The 25,239-nt window shown below is 38.6% G+C and overlaps 1 protein-coding gene across 7 annotated transcripts in view; it reads left to right on the top strand.

The window, feature by feature from the left end:
- The window catches only part of anks1b (ankyrin repeat and sterile alpha motif domain containing 1B), a 209,080-nt gene that overhangs the window by 59,588 nt on the left and 124,253 nt on the right, over nt 1-25,239 (top strand). For 5 of the 7 annotated variants that reach the window (XM_067427655.1, XM_067427659.1, XM_067427652.1 and 2 more), the window contains exons 4-9: nt 1,429-1,725; nt 11,026-11,101; nt 11,792-11,893; nt 12,970-13,092; nt 14,173-14,354; nt 18,152-18,268. In XM_067427655.1, the coding sequence (XP_067283756.1) occupies nt 1,429-1,725; nt 11,026-11,101; nt 11,792-11,893; nt 12,970-13,092; nt 14,173-14,354; nt 18,152-18,268 (897 nt within the window). Of the gene's footprint in view, nt 1-1,428; nt 1,726-7,117; nt 7,288-11,025; nt 11,102-11,791; nt 11,894-12,969; nt 13,093-14,172; nt 14,355-18,151; nt 18,269-25,239 lie in introns of those variants that run through there. The other 2 variants (XM_067427657.1, XM_067427656.1) reach the window with 2 other exon arrangements.

Consider the following 25,239-nt stretch of genomic DNA (forward strand, 5'->3'; position numbering starts at 1 on the left):
AAAACAAATCCGCATTTAACTTCACTGGATTGAACAGGATAGCCGAGACTAATGCGATCCTCCACACCTCCTCTATCCTCCCGTGGGCCGTACTGTCTGTCTGTACATCTGCTTTAGTGCTCCGCTAAGAGACGAGACTCACGGGTTCCTCATCTGTGAACAAAGCACTTTTGTTGGGCCTAATTGTCTATTTTATACTTTAATTATGTGTTTTGTGTCGTCTAAAGTGCTGATCGCTCTAGATACGGCGTCACTCTTATGTGTCATTTCATTTATTGAATGTGATTTCCTGTTCTTGTGTTGTTTTATCATGACAGCCCTTCTTGGATATTAACCAATAGGGCGTGAACACTATGGAGTGGGAAAACGGCCTGCTGTCTTTCTGGATATTGCGCTGTCTGGCCGACATTCAGATGCACGATGGATGCAGGAAATTACTGTGTGTGTGTTTGGTGTTCAAAGCTGAAAAATGGAGATTAAAGGAAGAAAGGCAGAGCAGAGAGTACGAGAGTGCGATAGAGAGAGCGAGAGAAATCTGTCTGCAGTATCAGGTCTGTTTCTTTGTGCTGCTTCAGGGACTGGGAGTCTCTTATCATCATTTTCAATCATGTCTGGCTAATTAAGGAACCCATTTGCTTGAAATAAGTCATTGCAGTTAAAGCGGCCACTCGCTGCAGCTCTCTTGTTTATTGACAGACCTGCAAGAATGCTCTTTCTATCTTCATGCTACAGACATAACCTCTCATCTCTCAGTTTGTTGGAGCACCCCTAAAACACACAAACATGTGTAGCCAAGAGAAGAAGTGTGGTGTGCAGTAGTGGCAGTAGAGGGGGCTGTTATGTTATAATATGGTTATATTTCCAGTTGGTGTATGATATTCTCTGTTCACTTGTAGGTTCACAGATTTGAACAAACCTCTAACTCGTCCCACACCATTTGCTCACGAAGGAGAGTTGTGCCATGCTATTACGTTTCTAAGTAATTAGACTTGATCAGTTAATGAAAAGAAAAATCCTGAGCCATATCTAGCCAAATATATATTTTAATTGGGTCATTAAAAAAACACCAAGCACCCACTCAACAACACTGCCATTAGATCTATAATTTCATCACTACATGATGACAGCATGACTCTGCTTTCACTTTCAAGTCATTTTTCTTTATCAGTATTAACCAGAATTCATGCGATAGAGGGATCTTATCAGGGTGTTCATCTTTGCTGCTGTGTATCGTCTTATGTCTAAAAAAAACCTGACAGTAGCCTGCAGGCAGTTGCATTGCATTATGGGACTTATTTAGGGCAGTAGGTGATTGACAGACTGTTGTCATGGTTATATGACAGCTCATGTTTGGATAATGGATGCTTCAAAGTGATTTTATTACAGTAACATGCTTTCTGTCTCTCCTTGTCGCTCTCTCTGATGTAGAACCTTGAGAAGGAGACGGCTCTGCACTGTGCGGCTCAGTACGGTCACTCCGAGGTGGTCCGTGTTTTGCTGCAGGAGCTGACGGACCCCAGCATGAGGAACAGCCGCGGGGAAACGCCGCTGGACCTGGCCGCCCTGTATGGCCGCCTGCAGGTTGTCCGCATGCTACTGACCGCCCACCCCAATCTCATGAGCTGCAATACACGCAAGCAAACGCCTCTACATCTGGCCGCACGGAACGGCCATCACTCTACCGTTCGAGTGCTGCTGGAGGCTGACATGGACGTTAACACACAGGTCAGTGTGTGAGCAGGATATGCTCTTTGTCCAGAACTCATGTCACACATTGACATTTTTGGCTCCAGATCTCAGTTCTGTAATGTCAGCTGCTGCAACTTTCCAAGCAAGCAAGACATGCTGCTGCTGTACAACATAGCATACATGAATCACCACATAGCAGATCTATACAGGTGGAGCTGGGGAAGGGGGAGGGCTTCTGAAAGCGCGCTGCAAACTGCTACAGCAAACAATAGGCAAGAATTTAAATGTTGAGCAGCAAGGTCATTGTTTACCAATAAAGCAGGAACCGATCAGATGTGATCTATAGAGAATGATGTGTGCAGGTATGACATCACTTTGTTGGACTAAATGCAGAAATTAGTCACAAAGTCAATGTTTTTTTTAATGGGATTTTGGTTAAATGGCTGAAATGAAGTCTGTGGTGAACAGAAGCACAAGACATTTTTATGTTTATTCTATGACATAAAATACATCAGTATTACCCCGCTTGTGATTTAATAAATCTATTACTTGTCCTGAAAAATACGGTTGCTAACAAGGACTAAGTAGGACTACAGAGTAAGGGTTGGAATCACAGGGTATCTAACAATATGATACTTGGCTGATGATACCGATAATATTGCAATACAGCAATTCTGCTATGATCAATATATTGCTAGACAATCCTATAAGGATATATTGCGATATCTGTCTAACTATGAAAACGAAATGCCTGTGTAAAGGTAAAGTGCAGGTTTTCCAGACTTTGAACTTAAATGATTGGGGCATTTATTATTTTGCTCACACTTTTGTCTGCCATTCCGTTAAAAAACTATTTTTCTTAGGCTACTTAACTTATGGTCACGTTTCCCTCATGTTGAGCGCCACCTTGAGGAGCCATTAAGTAGTGATGAAATCTATTAAGAGCGCCTTATTTCATTAATTAAAATATCGATGTTTGGTGCCAGCGTATCGATTCTTGTATCGCACGGAGAAGGACAACAATATATTGCCCTATCAAAATATTTTGTACTATAGAGGCAGTCTGGGACATCACACATCATCACACCGGATCAGCCCACTTTTACAGCCTCATCATGCTTATATAAACTATTCTAACTCGTATGTTCTGGAAAACAGTTTTTAGATGAAAACTGAAAGAGTTGTCGGAAGCTTGGTGATGGTGACGTTGAAATCTTGGAATCATATAGTCCGTTTATAGCCCACTTTTAGCTTTTTACTCCTGGCGACTGCATTTAGGCTTCAAAATTCATAAAAGTTTTGTTGATCTGTGAAAATTCTGACGGACAAAACTGGAAGTATCATAAACTTTTGTCGGTCACAGAGCTAGTTTTTTTTTAATCCAAAAGAAACCAAAAAAATCCTATTGGGTTTTTGTTGAAGAAACCAGTACGATGTGAACTGCCGGTTGGCCTACAAAGTGACATCATATCTGCACCCCTCTATTGCAATCAGATTGAGTTAAGGACTTGTGAGCCTGCGCCATCTAGAGTTTCATGACATAACTTTTTATTATTTTTTTCTGTTGTGAGAGAGAGAGAGAGAGAGAGAGAGAGAGAGAGAGAGAGAGAGAGAGAGAGAGAGAGAGAGAGAGAGAGAGAGAGAGAGAGAGAGAGAGAGAGAGAGAGAGAGAGAGAGAGAGATTGTGAATGGTTTAAGGGCTCAAATGGATGAATAATTCATCTAGCTGTGAGAGTAAGTGAAACGCAGTAGAGGAACACTCTGTTCTCAGTCTAGGGTTTCCTCAGGCTTCCCTGGTGTGTGTGTTTACTTATGTTATACTTTAGGGACAAAGAAGTGACCTAAAATCGTACAAACCTTCCCTTTGGGAACCTTTGAGGACATCTGGGGATGCCCTCAATTGTAAAAACAATTAATTACTAAAATGTAAATATAAAAGTACATGAATAATTCACAAAAAGATTAGGCATAGAGAATAGTAAAAGCATCAGTGTTCTTGTTAGATAGGTGATTGTCAAAGCACAATGCTCTTTGTATGGAAACTGCCTTTTGACATTTTGTGCATGTCTGTGATGTAATAATGCAGATTTTTAGAATTGTCCAGAATTGTCCATTCAGAACAGCAACCACCCAGAAAACTCTAGCAACTGCATAGCAACCACTCTGTACACCCTAGAAATCATCCAAAACACTGGCAACAACCTAAAAACCACAGAGAGCATCCTAGCAACCCCACTGATCACCCTAGCAACTGCATAGCAACCACTCAGAACACCCTGTAACACCTTAGTGCATTGAAAATTGCACAGAAGCTCTTAGTCACCGCATAATGTAGCAACACCCTTGTGGTGGGCAACTGCAGAAGAAATGTAATGAAAAAAATTAGTTTTCTTAGTTTTACGCTAGTGAGATCTTCACTAATATAGCGTCAAAGGATTGTGTGTGTTCTTGGATGTGCTTGTCTTATTTATCAGGCTGTAAATCTGTTTGTATGGAATAGCTGTCTCTTTAGGCTGTGTGTGTGTTGGAACGTTGCTGAGTTGTCAGCACTTGAATGGTTCTGTGTTGCGTGTGTGAGGGAGGATGATCAGAGGAAGCTTTGATCTCAGAAAGCACGGATTCCCCGTCCTCCGTCTCTCTCTGTCTCTATGAGAGATACAGTATTATTTGAACACATACTTTAACCCTGCAAAGTTACAGCGCAACAAAGCGTGCTAACCAGACATGTTATAATTTGTCTGTCCAATGCGAATGAGAACTAATTTGATGTTTAATATACATTTATGATGTAATTTATATTTATGGCAGAATTTTGGACAAATAAAACGTTGGCGCCGTAGATGAGGGAAAAAACATGGCTGAAAGTGAACATGGAATGTGTAATGTTGATGTAATGTTATGATCACATGAATAAATGAGTTAATATTTAATGATGCATGCCTCTCTAGCCGTGGCACCAACATATTCATTAAAACATAGACCTCTATATACACTGAATTAATAATAAATTATAAATGTGTTCAGTATTCTGCAACAAATATTATTTGTAATTTCTAGGCTATTTTAAGTCGTAAAGCCAGCTGGATATATTCAAATGTAGCACATGGATTTAACAGGCATGTATTCATGATACTAAGTGGGGCAGCCGGTCTCTGAGCCCTCCCTAGCTCTACAGCGCCCCACGTATTTTCAATGTAAATCTGTGGTGAAAAATGGAACTGCAGCACACTCCCATAGAGAGGCTATGGGGCAGATTTCTACTTTGCTTTTTTCACATGGTGTTAACTCGCGTAATCCTCGCTTCAGTCCAATGCTGTGGAAATCGCCCCCCTGTACCCTCAATCACTATTCCCTACTTACTACTCCACTAATAATTAAAACAAGTGAGTGAATTTGGTCACTGAGTGCTCCAGAATAGCTGCCACTTTTGCATAGCTTCTTTTTGCGGTTTAATAATTATTTTAATGTAGCGAACTGGGAAGTATAAACTGTAATTAATCAATTTAATAATCAATTTAAAGGTATCATGAACTGGCTTTTAAAAATTTTTATACTGTTGTCTGAGGTCAACTAATGACGTGTGTGTGGTTTTTACATTCAAAAACATAATGAATAAGTAATAGGCCAACAAATAAGGGATTCTCCAGCCTGTGACAGTGTGCTAAGGTATTTTCTGTCAAACACGTACACATAATGACTCGTTTTCTGGGCCTTGTGTCTATAAAAGCTTTTCTTTTACTAACAAGGACGTTTTCAGCTACGAAACTTACAGTAATTCTTATATTACCATGACCTTTTATATATCAAAGGCTCAAGGAAATTTGATTTCTCAATTCATCACCCCTTTAAAAGGAAGGCCTAAAGGAGAGACAGCAGTGAAGATGAGACACTGGTTCTCTAGTTGGGCGAGATATATCTGAATTTTTGTTTCTTAAAGGTGAAGCACTAAATCATAAATAATTTAAAGTGTCCATTGTTAATATTTTCTTATTTCTCGGGCATCACTTTCTAACTTTCCTTGTATAACACTGACTTTGACACATGCACAAACTTAGACAAAACATGAAGTAGTCCTTGGACACATTCGCACACACCCAGACGATAGACAATACACACTCACACATTTTGCACATATACGTCTTACTTGATTTTATATTGAAATACCATATATGGCACAGCTTGATTAAGTTTGAGAATGTTATAGTACTGCACTGTGTCTGTTTCCTCGAGGATTCTTTGGAGATTTCTCGCACTGCAGCTCCTGCCACACATCACGGGTTGGAATATCGGACATCAACTGATGATTGAGAATATTGATAGTCTATCTAAAAGTTAAGTTCTAACAGTATACCTGTATGACATTACGCTTGACCAGTGCGGTTTGGAAATGGATGATTAATTCAGCTACGGGTTGCAACTTCCGGCGAGTCGTGGGAATTTATTCAGCCCATGACTCTCAAAGTGCATTTGGGGTATTCTCCAGGCGTTTAGCGTACATCAGTTGTACACTCGTCGTTGCTGTGGATTGTGGGATTGAATGAGTGCACTCAATAACGTACGTTATCGTTTCGGACACCACTACAAATGGCTGTCCCCTCAAATAGTGCCCTATTTAAGGGTATAGGGGTCGATTTCGGACACAGCCCAAGACGATATTAGTCTGCTTCAGATATTTGTCTGCATCAGGTCAGTAACTAGTTTGTATATGACATGTCTGTTCTTACTATGTGAAGTAGTGTATCAAATTAATGAGAGTATAAACCCTTTAATTTATGCTTATGTGAATAGATTTTATATACAGTAGTTCTGTTTTTTTATGTTTGTTCTGGGAATAGACATGACTTTGTTTTCCTCACAGTAATTCCTACATAATATTCTAACACAAAATTCAGGCGTGATAAATACTACATTAAGGCAATTCTAAGATGGCATTCTATGTGTTTGTCGTGCGTAATAAAATCTGTCAATCATCATTAGAGCGCCATCCTCAGACTGAATAATGCAAGGATATTAGAATTCTGTCAAAAGTGTGTCTGAAGTGTTCAGTGATAAGAATAAAGCTTACAAAATGGGTTTCATAAACTAGCGCTAATACGCAGAATCTACCCTACCTAAATTTATGGCCTGGAGACACTACTCTAGTCTTCCATCTTCTTTCCTCCTCTGAGAAAGAAACTCTTTCAGACTGTAAACTTGCAAGTACATTCAGCTGAAGTAGAACAGTGAGAAAGAGAGATGAAGGCAATCTGCTCATCGCTTCTCAATTCCTGGAAGCACAGTGAGAGTGAATCGATTTCCTCCTCCTGGTGACATCAATAGCTAATCGCCATAGGAAACCGGACAGGAAGTGGTCCTTATTCAGAGGAGGGGGTCCCACTTCCCGTCCCATTGTGGGTGCACTCGCTGCTCATCCCGAACAGCACAGACCATTTCAGGAGAACAGTGTGCTCTGCAGGATTTACCATGCTCATTCATGATCAAGCCTTATTCAGAAATTTTGAGTCTTTCTGGACTATTCAGTAATCTAGACTGGAGTTCAACCTCAGGTTCAACGATGAATGTCTTATATGTGACTATTTTTGTGCTGTCTCTAAGTACGTAAGTGGATGCGAACTCTCATTTTTTCATGCATGCTTAAAGGCGTAGCTTTATGTAAGCTTTTCGTTTGTATCCTCAGATTCACTGGATTTAAGCCTGATAGTATGTATTCTCACCTTATCTGCGCCTAAAGAAGGCAAATTAGAGGACTTGCATGACCCCATGGGTTATTAATGCAAAAAAGTGTTCCTAAAGGACAAAATCTTTCAATATTTTTTCGGAAAGTGTACCAGCACTACATTTATAGTCTTGTATGTAACCTCGTGTGTTTGCCTCATTTTTTTGTTTTCAACTTCTCTCTAAGAACTTTCAGCAGACTTGTGGGCGTTCACAGGATGCATTCTTGTGATCAAGAACTGTGTGACCGGCCCGCCTGAATGGAAAAGAACTCAGGGGTCTTAAGAGACAAGTTTAAATATTTTTAGCTGCTTTCCTTCACAAAGAACGTGTTTTTGCATTTAAAAACGTGAGACGCAGGGTGTTGGAATAGAAAAACCACAATGTCTCAAGATGTGTTTTTTTTTTAGCGCTGGGGAAAAATAAATTGTGATTAATCACAATCCAAAATAAAAATTTTCATAATATATGTGCGTGTACTCTGTATAATTATCATGTATATATAAGTAAGCACACATGCATGTATACAGCTCCGGAAAAAATTAAGAGACCTCTTAACATTGAGAAATCAATGTTAAATAGCCTCTTCATTTTTTTTCCAGAGCTGTATATATTTAAGGACATTTTTAATATTTATATAAAAAACTGTTTATATATAATATAAATTATAGATATGGTATATTCATGCAAATATTTCTTAAATATATTCATGCATGTGTGCGTATTTATATATACAAAATAATTAAACACAGTACGCACACATATTATGTAAACACAAGCTTTCATTTTGGATGTGATTTATAACAATAAACTTTTAACTTGAGTGGCGCATTTTTAAAACGTCACACAAGAAGCTAAAAAAGACACAAATTAATGCACAAAGATTGTTATATAATGTTATAAAGACTTAAGGCCCTATTTTAACGATCTGAGCGCATGGCACAGGTGCACTTAGGGCTTTTTCGAATCCACTTTTGTTTGTTTAATGGCAGAAAAAACGGTCGGCACGTCTGGCACATGGTCTAAAAGGGTTGTACCTAATCTCTTAATGTGTCATGGGTGTGTTTCGTGCGTAACGTGCAGTAAACCAATCAAAGTGTGTTTTCCCATTTCCTTTAAAAACCAGTTGCGCTCACATCATGGCAGATTTGCTATTTACATGGTGGAATTTGCGAGCTGAAAGACTGAACGCTTCTCCAGAGAGGAATTTTTAATATTTAAAGGGGACCTATTATGCCTATTTTTACAAGATGTAATTTAAGTCTCAGGTGTCCCCAGAATGTGTCTGTGAAATTTCAGCCTAAAAATACCTCACATATTATTTTTAAATCCATATTGTAAATACCCATTTCTGACTACAGTAAAATAACTGTCTGTTTTTGTGCCTTTAAATGCCATCTTCTTGGTTTTGATTATCATCTCACAATCCCTCTCATGGATAGCATAGTTTTTCTTTCATCATTAAAGTTTATTATTTCCACACCTTTTAAAGCTATAGGCGTTTAAACTTTTAATGGATAGCGCATACAGACTGTCACACGGTAATCAGGTTGTCAAATGTCAAGTCCCGGAGCAACTTCTCTTTCACATTTTTACGTTGTGTTTAAACTGTTAAATACACACAAGGGTCTTGTTCACCTTTGTAGCTTTTAAAAACACAATAGTGGCATCGTGTGTGGAAACGGGCTGATTAAGGGCCGGTAGGTTCCCTTCCTACGCCAGAAGGGGAGCGAAATCTAAACAGCTATTTTTTTTTATAACATGCTTGCAGAGAAAGGCCTGCAAAAACAAAGTTACTGGGTTGTCCTTTCTTTTTCATGTTTTCTGGGTTGGTAGATGCACCGGGGACATGATTATAGCACTTAGAGAAAAAGTCCGATTTTCATGATATGTCCCCTTTAATAACTGCGTCGAGCTGAAACTAGCAAAACACACTTGCGTAACGCCTGGTGTTGCATTGTGCCGGGTTAAACGGTTACTTTTGTGATTAGAAATAAGCTTTGTATCAGTAGAAACCGGGTAGTATATTCGAATGATCGCGCTCCCCAGTCGTTGAGATGAGATATTTATGTATTTTACGTCTAGAAAATAGAGATCTGAGTCTTTTTAAGCCAGAGGCTAGAGACTACAGCCAGTAATAGGAGCTAGTTCCGCATGTTTTCAACCCGTCCATAGGTGTGGGATCTTACTCACAGAATGTAAAATGAGCACAGCCGCTCAGGCATCAATAACGGAGCAGTCGGAGCAATGCAAGTGTTTTTAATGAATTCTTATGAATGTTACATTTCCATAGCCAGATTGGACACGCACTGTGAATTAATGAACGACAATGTGGGCATGAATATATGCTGGGTGGCCATGCTCATTTTAGTTTCTGTTTTGAATCAGCACGAATTCTGGGGCACGTTGCTTGAATTGTGGGTTCATTAGCCTATGATTCTTAATGAAATAAACAACAAAACAGTACAATGACAAGCTCACTTAAATAGGCGCTTTTACATTTCGCTTAAAATCTTCCAAACCAAATCTTCCGCGATCATCTGATCTGTCAGCTCCTCACTCACTGATGAATGAAATCTGACTCCTGCTGCATTTGTGCTGCGACTCTCGTTCGGTTCACACTGTATTGATCAGATATGTTCAGTTTTTAGTTTTAGCGTCGGTTCTCTAACTGCACAAAATGATTTTATTATTCTAAAAATGAAAACGATGGTACCGCGGTGAGCAAGAGATGCAACCAACCGGTAGGCGTGGCTTGGGAGTGTCTTGGGAATAGGGCAGCAAAGCAAGTGCATTCTGGGAGTTGTTGTATTTCATCCACATAAGCAAAAATAACTTTTTCTGGCTTTTCTCAGTCTAGAAGGCACCAACTTCTAAAATAATTTCATCTACATAAAGGACCCAATTTAAATACGCATTCATCTTTCCAGCGAAGTACCCCTTTAAGATGTCGAGCCCTTAAACTTAACGTGATCTATCTGGGACTCGGGAGAGTTCAGAAAAAAGCCATTAATACCATTGCTAGACAAAAACAGTGACTAAAAGTGTCTCAAAACTTTGCACAGAGGTAGTTTTATCTCTCCCGGACTGAAAGTCAGTGCTGTTTTTGCAGGATTAAGTATTACAGTAAGTCCCTGTGGCTCTTGTTTAATGTGTATTGCATCATCACATCCATTGAGGGAATTCAGGGAGAAGAGCAAGCACTTGAGTTGTACAGATGCCTCTGGACTAATGAAGGTATCGTGGTCGGTCTCCCGGTGGCCTATTAAAATGACCACGCTCAACAGTGCAAGAAGCTCTCTCGCGATCTGTCTCGACTGCCGTTCGGTCTAATTTGCCCGTTCCTTTCCCTCTCAAGCGCCCGTCAGTCAGCCTCATAAATTCTCAGCTCCATTGCCGTTAATTGTAGTACACTGAATAAATGTTTCCAGAGCTAAATTGGGTGTAGTTAAGTACTTCACAGTGAGCGTGATATAAAATGCCCTGCCAGTCGCCCCAGTAGACGGCTGATAGACTGCATGGACGGCAATAGTAATGACGCCATAGTATATTACTGCTGTTTACTTCTTTATGTGAGCCATTTAGGAATAAAATATTGACTTGAAGTCTTTCTCTCTCTAGACAGAGAAAGGAAGTGCTCTCCACGAAGCCGCTCTCTTCGGAAAGATGGATGTAGTTCAGCTACTGCTTGACTCAGGTATGTCTTGGGGAAGTGTATGTGTGTGGGGATGTTGCACGGCCATGGTTTGTTTAAACTACTTGTGTGACCTGTGACCTAACAGCTTTCCTGTCAGTGCCAGCTGTGGAACAGGAACTGGAGATTGCGGAACTTGTTGTATAAGGAAAGGGCGTTTATTGTTATGGAAAGTTTTGTTTTGGGAAAATTGTTTTGTTTCGTGTTTTTTCAGAGTTAATGGGAAATAGTCATTTTTGTTCTATTGTATAATTTCCATAGTACTTTATTTATTCAGAATTTTTTCTTTCAAGTACTTCAAGTTTTTGTATTAATATTAATAAATAAAATATGACTATTATTTTTGTTAGTAATATTATATCTGATTTATATGAAGATTTTTGTTGAAACAAAAATGGATGAAAATTCAATTGAAACTTTAAATATGCAAAAATTCTAATAAACACTTTATAAAAATGACTTAGTTTCATATTTAAATATGAATATTCTTAGCTTCGCTTTAGATTGTGTTTACTGTGTTCTGTTAAAAAGAACCTTTTAATTAGACAAGACTATGCCCTTTCATATACATATAAAACAGTTAACCAGTAACTAATACATTTTATTATAAAATGAATAAAGCAATACTAAAAACTAAACTAAAAATCAAATGCAAAAAATCTTTTTTTTCCCTTTTCTTTCTTTTTTTCTCAGGGATTGATGCCAACATCAGAGATTGCCAGGGAAGAACTGCTCTAGACATACTGAGAGAACATCCGTCTCAGAAATCACAACAAATTGCTTCTCTCATACATGGTAAAGTGTTTCCCAGACTCACACGCACACACATTAAAACTTTTAAAAAGCCAATAAAACCCTTGAACACACAAGCAAACTCACAGACACGTGCGCAAGCTGATGAGGGAGCGTGTTCCTGGTGGAGATCAGAAGGCGGATGCTTGCAGATTGATAAAGTTCGTTACAGGAAGTTTGTTTTAGATTGAGAACAATGGTTGTTTGGTGTGTGTGAGAAATCCTCATTCCTTAACTTACTTTAGGCCCAAAAAAACAACTACAAATACCATCATGAGTCTTCGCTCATTTTGTTGAGGTATGTATGAGATCTTAGACTTATTACATGTTTATTACTTTTGTTATACACATTATTACTACTTTAGGCCATTGTAATATATTGGAATTATTCATGTACTGATCCAACTAATCTCATTCCTTCCAGCTGAGTTTATCACACAGAACAAAAGGCGATGGGTATTTGAACCCAATGCTCCATCTCTGCTTTCAAAACCTCACCCTCGTAAAAGAATATGTGGTTATCTGGTTTTGAAATTACATTTATTTTAGCTCTCTTGTTGTTTCCATCCACTGTTATACATTTCTGAGGGTTGTGAAATGCAGACTTGGGAGTTTAGGACTCCTGTAACTGCTCGAAAATGTCTCCTTTGGACATATGTGAAGTCTAAATCACCCTTCATCCTACAGAACAGAGGCAACATTAAAGCTCTCCTCCCTGCCTCTGTGTGGTCAACGAACCAGATTCCCCAGCATGAAGGAATCTCAAACTCACGCTTGCTGTGGTTTTATAATCTACAGTCTTTGACGGGTCTCTGAAACTATTGTTGTTTTCATGGTTATCATGTGGCTTGTGCAGCCTATAGTTGTTTAGAGCTACAATTACAGGACAACATTTTGGTTTTCACCAACCTAAAGTGCTTAAAAAAAGAATAATAATTAAAATGTTGTCTATTTTGACTTTTCAACTCCCTTTATGTGGACTTAACTCTGTCCTAAAACTGAGCAAACTGGCACATCTCACTACTTTTGTGGTTGTGTTTACCTGTGCACTATAAATTAATTTATCTCTGTCTCTCTAGATTATATGATGTCAGATTGTGACAGAGGGAATTTCCACGAAGATTTAGCACGTCAGCGCCCAACACCAACACCACGCACATCAATACCCTCACCTGTGCCCTCCCCGTCTCTGCGGCATAAAAGTATGTGATTGTCAGATCAGTGAAAACTTCAATGCATTCAAATAAAAAACATCCTGCAATAATTACATCTAATGAACTAGCTATAATAGAATAGCTAAATACTCTGTTTTAACACATGAAATGATCATGTAAAAAAGCAACATGGCTCATCACGTGCTGTCTCTTTCATGCATTTTAGTGTGCAGTGTGACACCCAGTGGTCAAGGGATAGTATTACAACACATTTTCTGCTGCTTTGCTTTTTTTCTGGCAAATATTTTAGTTTAATCCTATGTTTGAACGCATAAATAACTTAAACATTGTTTTTAATTCAAAATAATCTTATTTTGCTTAGTATTTTCATAACAGGAACACAAATAGTGACACAAATGAGTATATGTTTTAAGTAGTGTGTATGTTCAGTATAATGAAAGTGCAGTCACTAGCGCCCCTAGTGGCCAGTTGTAGCGCAGCACAGTCTCACTCGTTCCCTTTGTGCTCTAAATTCCTGCTGGATGTGCGACTTTGTTCCAGCCGGGGTAATATTTTGGTAAAGATCACAGGTGAATCCGAGAGTCTGCCAACCACAAAATGACTGTTAGTACACATCAGCACACTGAGCCGCTGCCAGAAAACAAGCATTTGTCCCAGATTAAATATTGAAAAACAGACAAGAGAATAAAAATAAATAGGTCGGCTCTCATGATGAATGCTCTGTACGTAAACATTTATTTAAAAGGCCTTACAGAGAAATTTGATATGCTTTTGGTAGTATGATACAGTCCATTAATAAATACAATTAAAAGTATTTATTATATTGTGCTATTTTGACATGACAACTGTATTTTGTATTGCTGAAGTGTTTGCACAATTGTACACAGTTATTTGTAAGTAAATCTAATAAATAAAATTCAATATCAGTAGCAGAATGTAATATAAAATAAAATTAATTTTAATTAATAAAGCAAAAACAATTAAATGTAAATAAAAAAGAATAAAGTATAGAAACATATTGTACTGCTATATCCACTGATAAGAATTTTTTAATTCCTCTGTTTCACCATTAAATTCATATACCCCTCTTTCTCATTCCCTTTGTAGATGATGCAGTAACAGGAGAGTTGTCCAAGTTGCTGAATGAAATAAAGATCTGCCGTGATAAGGATTGCTCCTTTGAGGAGCTGTGTCAGACCATCTCTTCTCACTCTCAGTCCATGGAGAGCTTCGGCAGTGGGCGGCTGTCTGACGAGGAACGGAACGGCACTCTCACGCGAATAAACAAGGTGTGCTTGAGAAGAAAATACAGTGCAGTACATGGCGTTTAATTTTTTTGCCGATTTTAAACAGGTTTTACCCAATGATTTGAAGCATTTAATCTGAATACGTCCCTCTAAAATATCAAAAATATTTCAGTTTTCCAAGAAACTCAGTCACATCAATTGCTTAATATCAAGATTCGAGATGTCCTAATGAGCTGTTCACTGTTGATGCTGTACCTAACGCTGGCCAGCAGAGGGAACACAGAACTAAACACTGGGTGCAGTGCTGGGTATCCTTTCAATTTATATAATCTCATAAATACGTATTCATAGCTCTGAATCAGCCCCAGATTTAATCACTGATGTTATTTAACACAAACAGAATCTTATTTTTAATGTGCCTTCATCACATTGCTGGCTGAGGGAGTGAAGTTTACTTTAAGCACGGGACAGATGAACTGTGCATTAGGGAAGCGTGCAATTGAACGTTATGCAGTGGTTACTTGCTGGAGATCTGCCACAGTGACACTGGATCACGGATTTCTCCCGTGTTTGTTTGATCGATACAATTAAACATGTTGTGTCGGGTCAATCAATCTAAGTCTGCAGAGCGCAGATAAACAAGCAAAGACACGCACGCACACAAACAGTCTTTCGATCGATTCCAGTCACATGTCAAAAACTCCCAAGACTTTGAAGGAAGGGGTCGGTGTTGTTTCCAGCATCTATAAAAGGGAAACTATTTTCATTTAAACCTAGCACTAGCTAATTAAAAATGAAATGCTTATGTCAAAGGAATTATTTAGCTGTTTTTCCCTTGCATATTTAGGGTGGGTGCTTTCAAACCTGAACGTTTGTTTTCGGAACCTGGTGCGTTCTCTCCCTTGTGTCGGTTCATTTAGGCATATGTTAACACAGCAATCGCGCTTGGATCACCCCCCAAAACAATCGCTCTGAGACCACCTGAACGACGTGGACTCAGCCCGATCGCAAATGAACTCTGGGGCGGTTCGCTTAAGTTGTGAAAGCAATCCGACCCAATGGACCGACAAACCAAACGGCATCATAATTCATAACGGCAAATGTGCTATTTAAAAAGCAGAGCACATTATTTATCACAGTTGAAAACCAAAAGCACCTCTTCATCTTAAAATGTGTAATTGCGCTTCTCTGTGCTAGAATCCTGACCCGATGAAGCCTTGATTCCTGCTCTAGTTGCATTAAAACATCCGTATAGTGTTTGCAGGTGTCTTGACACTGTTAACCTCTAGACAGCACTGGGAGATCCAGACCAACCTGTTTTGAATTTGCTGCAGTATTAATACAGATGAATCACATTAAAGGTGTGATGAAGTGAGAAATCAACTTTCCCTTGAGCCTTTGATATATAAAATGTCATGGTAATATAAGAATATCCTTTTAGTTTCAGAACTGAAAACTTCCTTTTATAGACACCAGGCCCAGAAAACGAGGCTCTCAAATCAATGACGTATTAGAAAGGTAAAACAACGCCTCATTGTTTATGCTGCTTCTGTAGCCCCGCCCACCGACTCGTGGAGCTAAACTGATCGTGTTTCCGAGCAATAAGATAGCGAGATAATTGTTTGTAAACAAGACAGGTCGACACTGGATTTGCAGACATATTGAGATTAAAACACAATGCTGTTTCTTCTATATTGGATACGACAGGAATGGTGCAGCACACTTATGTGAGTAAAACATGTTTTTTATATGCGATAGTATGGCATTGTTACATATCGTATTGATTATGTGTAACTTACGTGACGTGTCTAACAGAGCATACCAGCACACTGTCACAGGCTGGAGAATCCCTTATTTGTTGGTTCATTGCGATTCGGGTTCAGACTCCCAGGGCTCGCAAAGTCCCGGCTCGGGGCTATGTGTTTTCCAGATGGGCTACCAAAACATAAGCCTGTCGGCAGGCCGGTGAATCTTAAATAGTGAAATAACATTCATTTCTTGATCTCCGTTGGGTTTGAAGATCTTGATCTCCGCGTGTGTGTGAGACGTTCGTGCTTATATCCACCGATCAAGCGGGCCAAGTAATAAAAAAATAAAACAGTCGCGGGTAGATGAGAGATATATCACTAGGTTTGTTTGATAAATACGCTTTGAGACCAAGCGGCCTCCTTCATGAGAACTGACGGGAGCAGAAGCTCATTAAATATGAAAATCTTCTCCAATCCTAGCCATGGGCGTTTACTTCCAAGTCCATCAAAACCGAGCGTTTTGGAGAGAGCCTCAAAACCAGTGTAGAAAATAGCCTATTACTTATTAATTATGATGTTTTTGAATGTAAAAACCATATAAACGTCATTCGTTGACCTCAGACAACAGTATAAAAAAATTAAGTTCATGACACCTTTAAAAGCGGGAATCACGGCTACATTCGTATAGTGTTACAGTTACAAATAAAGCTACAATATGCTCATGGAAGGAACTTGTCAATCATCTTGATGAATGACGTGGAGGAAACTCTGACCAGTAAGTGGCCAGTTGTACTTGACTTGCGTGAACACATTTTGGTACGCTTTGAAAGGTTCCCTTGGGAAAGCGAACCGAACCAAGAAGAAAAAACATTGTAACAAATAAAGACCCTGTTACATAAAAGAAAACAAATGCGCTTTAACGGCCTTACATTTATGCATTTGGCAGATGCTTTTATCTGGAGCAACTTACATTCCATTTGAATGGTACACATTTACCTTTTTTTAGTTTATTCTAAAAAACTAAACCTTTCCTGGGAATAAATTCAGGGAAAGCAAATATTTAAACCAAAAGATCATTTTTTCATATACTAGTATCATATACAAATTAAATACATATCCTCTTTATATATGATACTTGTATATTTTATTTATTTATATATTTGTATATTTTGTGGCTCAACACAACTAGGAATGTGTTTCTACATGAGTTCTGGAGCTACAAAAGCCCCTCCAGCTTCTAGCAAAACAATCAGACAGAATTGCGAGTCAAACGATTGTCCATTTTACATCCTGAATCATTTTACGAGTCCTCTAAAAGTCACAGACAAGCAAAGCAAGTGTTCATGTTGGACTTTAAAGTGAAACACAGAGAGCAAGACACATCAGTTCACATTTGTACAGAACTATAGAGCCCGTAAAAGAACATGCATGGTGAAAGAAAAAAAATTGATGGGAGGAAAACCTATTTGTCAATGCTTTTGTGTTATCTCGCATATGTTTTGTGTTCATCAGCGAAGTCTCGAGTTCTCTTGCAAAATGTTTGCATTCCCCGTGAAACTTTGTGTTCACTCGCAAAGAACACAAAGTGTGTTTTTTTTTTTTTTGGGTGAACAAGTTGGTTAAAGTGTTGAGGCAAATTGGAGCTCAACTCTGCAGGAAAGTGGCCCTCTAGGACTGAGTTTGGACACACTTGCGTTTGGGGCTCTGTATAGAACGGTTCTTATCTACTTGAATGAGGAATGTCCAAAACAATTTGTTAAGCTTGTTTTAATAAAGAATCAAACAAATCAAAACAATCAAAACAAAAAATCTAACAAAAGTTTAGTCAAAATTTAGCTTATTTGACTCTAGAAAGTATAATCTATCTGTCTATGGTGAGTTTCCAGACCAAACATCTTGATGTGGGTCTGGCTTGCCAGGCTAGCATATAGCAAGCAGTGTTAGGATTTTTCCCATTCGTTTCTCTCGTCTCTGTCTTATCTTAACCTTGTGCTATGTTGGCATCAGCTGAGATCAGTATCTGTACCTCAGCCTGTGTGTACTACTGTTGACTGTATGTAATCGCATGTATCTCTCTCCCCATGGCTGTAGCGGCCCACTCCCCCGTTGCCCCCAGCGTTGGAAGAAGAGGAAAAGAGCTGCGGACCATCAGGCCTGTGGGAGGCGCTCACTCCTTGCAACGGCTGCAGAAACCTCGGCTTTTCTCAGGTACACGGTATCACACTTCCTTTCCTTACAATGCAGCTACAGACTCCTTAGTGGATAAAGAATTTGTAAAAGGAAAAAACAGAAATCACAAGTTACATAATCAGATTACTATTTTAAGTTTAAAATTAGGTTACTTTTTCAAATAAGTAATGCAGGTAACTTTGCTTTCCCATTTATTGACTGACAGCTTTCCTGTCCCCCATGTTGGGAGAAATCAGAAGTAAGTGCACAAGCATTGTGTGCACGGTGTAAACATGATGGTTATTATATTTTTTTTTTTCTCACTTTCACAAAAACAGATTCAGTAAATTAATAAAAACAGTGCAACAGCAAACTCAGAAAATAAAGCAAACCTGCAATAATTAACTATGTTAAATAACACAAAAATATACTTTATGTATGTAATCTCACTATATTAACCAATGTCTTTGCTGCTGACCTTCAATGATCCGAATCTGACCTTCAACCATACGAAAAAGCAAAACATGTATTTACTTAAAGGGGGGGTGAAATGCTGTTTCATGCATACTGATCTTTTTACACTGTTAAAGACTTGGAATCCCATACTAAACATAGACAAAGTTTCAAAAGTTAAGGTGGACGTTTGATGGGAGTATTTCTTTGTCAAAAATACTACTTCCGGTTAGTCATAAGTTTCGGCAAGTTTTTTGAGATCATGCGTCCCCTTTGACGTTAATGGGGGCGGAATTTCCTTGTATGGGCCTTACGGACAATTCTACCGGAAGCGCGTGAGAGAGAGCGAGGGAGAGAGCGAAAGTAACAGGCTACGCCCATCAAAGCGCTGGCTTGTAGGATGCTAAACAGGTGATGTGCACATAACAATGTCACCAAAAAAGTGCGTTTTTGGTTGCCAGACCAAGACAGTCCTGCACAGATTCCCCAAAAACCCCGCGTTAAGGCAACAGTGGATGTAATTTGCTTTTCCGGATCAGCAACTGAGTTGCGCGAATGTTTATATCTGTTCGCTGCATTTCGGTGCCGACTGTTTCATAAACAAGGCCCAGCTCGACGCCGGATTTTCCGATCGCCTAATGCTGAAGGATGGAGCAGTCCCAACGATAAAGGTCCCAACGTTAGAACCGCAGGCTGTGAGTAAGACTGCTTCAAATGTCTGTGTTTTTGCCTATGCTCATCAAGTAGCCCAAACATGATCACGTATTGTTAATTGATCAATGGAGCATGCGATGTGTAGTGTGTGTACATTTGGCCACTGGCCACTATATGTGTAACTTTATGTTTTTAGCTGGCCACTATATGTGTAACTTTATGTTTGTGTATTGTAAAAGCACTCCAAACAACAATACACAAAGAGGGGGGAAATATGTTGAACTAAATAAGCGCGCTTCTTCATTCAAATGCGCTACTATTCCGTGTCTTTCTATGTAAACACTAACTTAACCTGCCGTGCAAAACCAGTCCGCTTACTGTCTACACAAACCATGCGTAAACACACAAACACACGTGCACAACTGCACTTCCCACATGTACACCTTCAAAGACAAAAATACGACGATATAATTCAAGTATAAATATGTAAATAACACAAGCCGCTAAGCATATTATATAGTTAGTGTATAACTTGTACCACATAGAGACGTCCTGCTCTAGTCGTTTTTGCTGCTGCTCCTGTTCAACTGCAGCCTCTGGGTCTGATTCCGGATCATAGATGTATGGCTGTATCTGATTAAAAGCCATATTTTTATTTTGAATAAAGTTTTTTTCCCGCTGTTAGGGATGACACAGCTTTACGACGCACTCGACTCAACACAATAGCAGCTGCGAGCACACGTCATTATTTAGCTCCGCTCACACGACACGCCCCCACCCGCTCTGCTTTTTTCGGAAAGACTCGGAACAGCGCATCTTTCTTATATAATTATAAAAAAAATTAAGACTTTTCGGAGATATGCAGGATGCAATGCTACTCTATAGGTACTCAAGATTGACATGACACTGACTGAAACTGAGTGTTTCACCCCCCCTTTAAACATCACGTGTTTCAATCCAATTCTTCTTTTTATTTTAACTTCGCCCTTTACTGTACAGGTGTGCATTTGCATTTTCTTCAGCCCGAGGCTAATTCATTTCACTTGTGTGAAAGGGCCTTTACATTTGTCAAAAAAAAAAAAAAAAAAAAAATTGTTAATAAAAATCATACTACCCAGGTGAGGAAAAGTAACTGAAAAGTAACGTAACACATTACTTTTAAAAATAATACATGATCATAAAGTAGTCACTGAAACCAATAATTTGGTAAGTTGTCAATAATATATATTAAAAATATTTAATATAATTAATTAATTATTTAATTAATTCTTATTGAATTTATCCATTTCATTGATCTACCTTTACATGCTTAATGATGCATTCTTAATTTTTTGTAGTTTAATTTATGTAAATCCATAAATAAATAAATAAACTATTAAAAGAATATAATATAAAATACAATATTTTAAATATACAAATATTTTATGTTTTATATTATATTTTAAATATATAATTTTATTTATTTATTTATCTATTATTTTTATTTAATGTATTTGCATACTTTATGATGTATACTTTTTTAATTTTATAATTCTTAGATTGTTTTAATTTGTTAAGTTTTATATTCATATTCATTTATTTACATTCTTTCTTATGGCCAAATGCTAGATACATCAGGTATGTAATTTGTGGCATGTTGTTATGGAAATTTTAGCCAACTAACCTCAAAGATCTTCAAAGACCTCCTGGTATAAAAAGATATGTTCTTTTTATCTTTAATTCTGATTGTGGATAAAAAGATGGATGTGGAAATGTTGGGTGGATTGATGTTTAGGAGTCTTTCATAATGCTAGAATGAGCAAGAGGGATTCCCGTCCCTCAGACAGGAAGTCTAATTATCCCACAGGAAGTGTAATCGTGTCACACGCTGATCCGCCCACCTGCGCCATGTGAGGAGACCTCCCGCTACCATGGAAACAGGGATAGTGAAGGTGCCAGCATGCTGGGGGAGGGGAGACTCCAGCTCCAAGTTGGGGTTCCTTGGACTGCGAGTCATACTTCTGCACCCGCAAGCCAATCCCGAACTCCGTCACTGGCTCTCCTCCGCAGGGAGAGAGATGCACACGGTTTCCGAAGGGTTCCAGTAGTTGCTAGGAGACATAGAATTCATAAAGTGCAAGGCGTGGGATATCCACCCACTTCTCAATTGACAGATCTGAGTCTCCATCAAAACAGATGCGTCACAGCACTGCGCAATAACATCCAGAGACGGAGAGAGAGAGAGAGAGAGAGAGAGAGAGAGAGAGAGACTGGGTATCAGCCACTGCTTTCTCATTCAAGCTGCTCTCCAGCATTCCTCTGCCTCTCTTTTTTTATTTTTCTATCCATTCTTGTTTCCACTATCAGTTTTTTTTGTCACATCACACATTTGTGTATTTAAAACCTGGGTCTGTGCATTCGCGTTGTTTGTTTCTACACTTTTTCACTCCGCCTCTAATCCAAGTGCTGCAGTCAGCAAGCGTGCTTTTAATGTTTATGCTGAAAATGTCTTGTGATTTCAGATCAGGGTAAGCGTTCCCATCTGTAGCATCTGCTTTGCAATGTTTTTTTTCTGTAGATAAAATTACTGTTTACAAGCAGACATTCTGTTGTGACATTTCCAGATTGTTTTGGCACCCTGGAAAATACCAGTTTTAGATTAGGACTGAAATATAATTGAACTGCAAATAACCAAAAAGTGCTCTGTGTGGGGTTGAAGCTCACTTAGTGATAAAGATTTATGAATGTTTATTTTTTACATTAAAGGGGGCATAACACACACAGTTTCTGCCAATCTCATGTTAATCTTGAGTACCTATAGAATAGTATTACCTTCATATGTCTGAAGAGTCTTTAGTTTTATCATATTTATAAAAGACAGATGCGCTGTACAGAGTCTTTCCAAAAATAGGCGAACTCTTAAAGGCGTGGAGTGGGCGGAGCTAAAGAATCTCGAGCACACACACTCCCTGGATAACTTTCGGTTCACTATACGTTCATGTTGTTAATATTATATGCACTTACGTGCCGATTGCACATACATTTGATGCAGTTTCACTCACCGCCTGTGGTTTCGTGAACAAACACACTTGCAGAAACACACTGCATCCACTGTTTCCTTAACGCTGGGTTATTTGGGAAGCTGAACAAGGCTATCTTTCCCTCACAACCAAAAACACATTTCTTTAGTGACACTGTTGATTTTGTGGTCTAAAAACAAAATGACAGCGCTGCCGCTGTCAATGTTGACGCTCTTACACTAGTATACAAGGAATTCTGCCTTTTATAACTTCATGAAGGGCCATAATCGGGGGAAAAAAAACTTTCAGAATCCTGAATGAGTGTATTTGGCACAGAAATACTCCATACGTTAAACTCATTTTGAATTTAGCATGAGAGTCCAACTTTTTAACACTATAAATAAGTCAGAAAGCTTGACAGCATTAGCTTCCCTTTAATACACTACATTCTTTAAGCTAAGGGATTTTGTTTATTTTTCATAAAGAAAGTATTTCTTAGAAAGGAAATTATAGGTAATATTCAACTATGATTATAGTAATAAGCATATTTTATTATACATTGTATTATTTATATAATATATTTATATATACATTATGGTTAAAAATATTTATTTTTCTTTATTAATACTTTTTTTCAGCAAAGAGTGATTAAAAAAAGATAAAAAATGACCGTAAAGACACTGTTAAAATGTTACAAAAAACTGATTTCAATTACAGTAATGCTGTTCTTTTGAAGGTTCTGTTCATCAAAGAATACTGAAAAAAAAATGTTTCACGATTTTCACCAAAAGTTGGCTGTATTTCTGGGGCATGTTTAAGCCGAACCAGCAAAGACATCAACATAGACCTACAACCAATCAGAGCAACGGAGCCACGCATACCGTTAGTTGTCAAATGTCAACAGAACTAAGTCTAAGTGTTGCCAAGTCTGCGGTTTTCCCGAGGGTTTTTTTCCATGTCTGCGGGTTGAAGCGACCTCAATAATGTGACATATAGACCAAGGAATGCTAATTTTAGCAGGCACCCTTGCCAAAATAACACACATTTTACCCCCCAAACTTTTTCAGAGACATTTTAAAATCTATTATAATTGAAAACTAAATTGTAATATTTCACCATATTACTGTGTTCAAAAAAATCATACCAACCCCAAACTTTTTAATGGCAGCTTATATAATTTATACTGCACTACTGATCGCCTGGAAGGGCGTTTGCTTGTTGTTGTCCTGATAATTTCATCTATTGTTATCCTCAGTTTGCATAAAGCATTCGATTATGGCTAAATTATGGCATTTCATTGCTTGTATAGGAGTAATTTGGTTGGGCTTGTCCAGCTCGATGACTTTGTGCTCTTACAAAAGCCACTAATTACAGCTAATTAAGTGCTCCGGGAAGTAAAGTTTTTCATTGTATTTTCCATTGTAATTAAGCGGAATGGCTTTATGTGTGTGTGAGTGTTTGTATTAGAGGAAACTTATGGTCTCACTGACTGCCCAGGGTGATTTAGGAGTCGCTCACTGTGTTTAATAGATCAGTCTGAAAACAGTGCTTGGATAAGAATCCTAAACGACTGGTCGTATTTTATGAGCTGTTTAAAGTCAAATACAAGAGATGGAGCGAGAACGGGCTTTATTGCATATAAATATACTGCCTTCATACTGGATTCAACTCGAACGCCTTATTAATGAAGGATTTATAGAAATATTCACTTGTTTAAGAAGCAATTTCAGTAATAAAAGTTATTTACCACCAAGCGACAAGCACAATAACATTTTCTCATATGCTTTGTTCCCATCCTTGTTTGTCCAGTTCTCTTGATACCAATTTTGTGTGGCATTAAAATTGAATGAAAGACCACCATCATAGCTCCTGCGGTTCTCTGTGAGCTTTGACGCAGTCTCTGACTCTCCACGTTGGAAATCATCGTTGTTAAGTGCTCGGATTACTCACATGGGTGCTTTTGTTACTCTGTAATAATATAAAGGAAAGCCTTAGTTATTCTAAAGCAGCAGGCTCCCTCGAGTGATCGCGTTAAATGTTTCCTCCATCATATTTGTTTTAATCTTCATCGTCCTGCTCCTCCTCTCCCACATGTGGCATAATCTCTTTTGTATATCCGTGACTCATGTTTAAAATCTCAGAACCCCGACAGTGGCTTCATCTACCGAGAAGGTTTCCGCACTTCCTCCTAGGTGCTGAGAGATAATTAGGGGAACTAATGAATGTTAACTTCTCTGAGACTGTACAGGCTGTGCATGATAAGGTGTTGACGGTTTTTCCTGCATAAGAAAGCTCTCAGGAGGACTCAAAGCTCAAAATGCCTCCGGTCTCCCTACTGGCCCTTTATGGACTATTCGCTCATCCGCGACTTTGTGTGGTTGACTAGCTTAATTTTTTCCTACTTTGTCCTGCTTTTTGCACATTGTCACTTTCTCATCACTCTCTCATTTATAAGTTAACTTTTTTTTTTTTTTTAAGTTAATGCCAGTTTCCCATCCGGGAATAAAACTATTGATGACTCATCCTGCACGGGACAGATTTTGGTCCAATCAGAGGATCTCTGCAATGAGAGTGCCCCACCCTTAGTTCAACTGATTAGTAAGGGTGCTTTCACATCTCTAGTTCGGTTCATTTGGTCCGAATCAAGGGCAAACAATTATACATTGTTGCATTTTTCAGATTTTTTGGTTCCTTTTCACACCACACTGATTGCTTTGAAACGAACCAAAACGCAGGCACGTGACAACATCCACATCACTCATTGGCCATGGCGTATTTCCTAAACTGCTTTTCGATTGGTCAGAATTTACGTGTGGGAAAATTCCAACAGAAGAGGCTAAGCCAGCAAACTATAATAACACTATGGAGACGACTGCGCGGGCCAGTTTTGTCCCTGGCCATAAT

Source organism: Pseudorasbora parva, chromosome 20, assembly GCF_024679245.1.
Source record: "Pseudorasbora parva isolate DD20220531a chromosome 20, ASM2467924v1, whole genome shotgun sequence".
NCBI classification, from domain to species: Eukaryota; Metazoa; Chordata; class Actinopteri; order Cypriniformes; family Gobionidae; genus Pseudorasbora; species Pseudorasbora parva.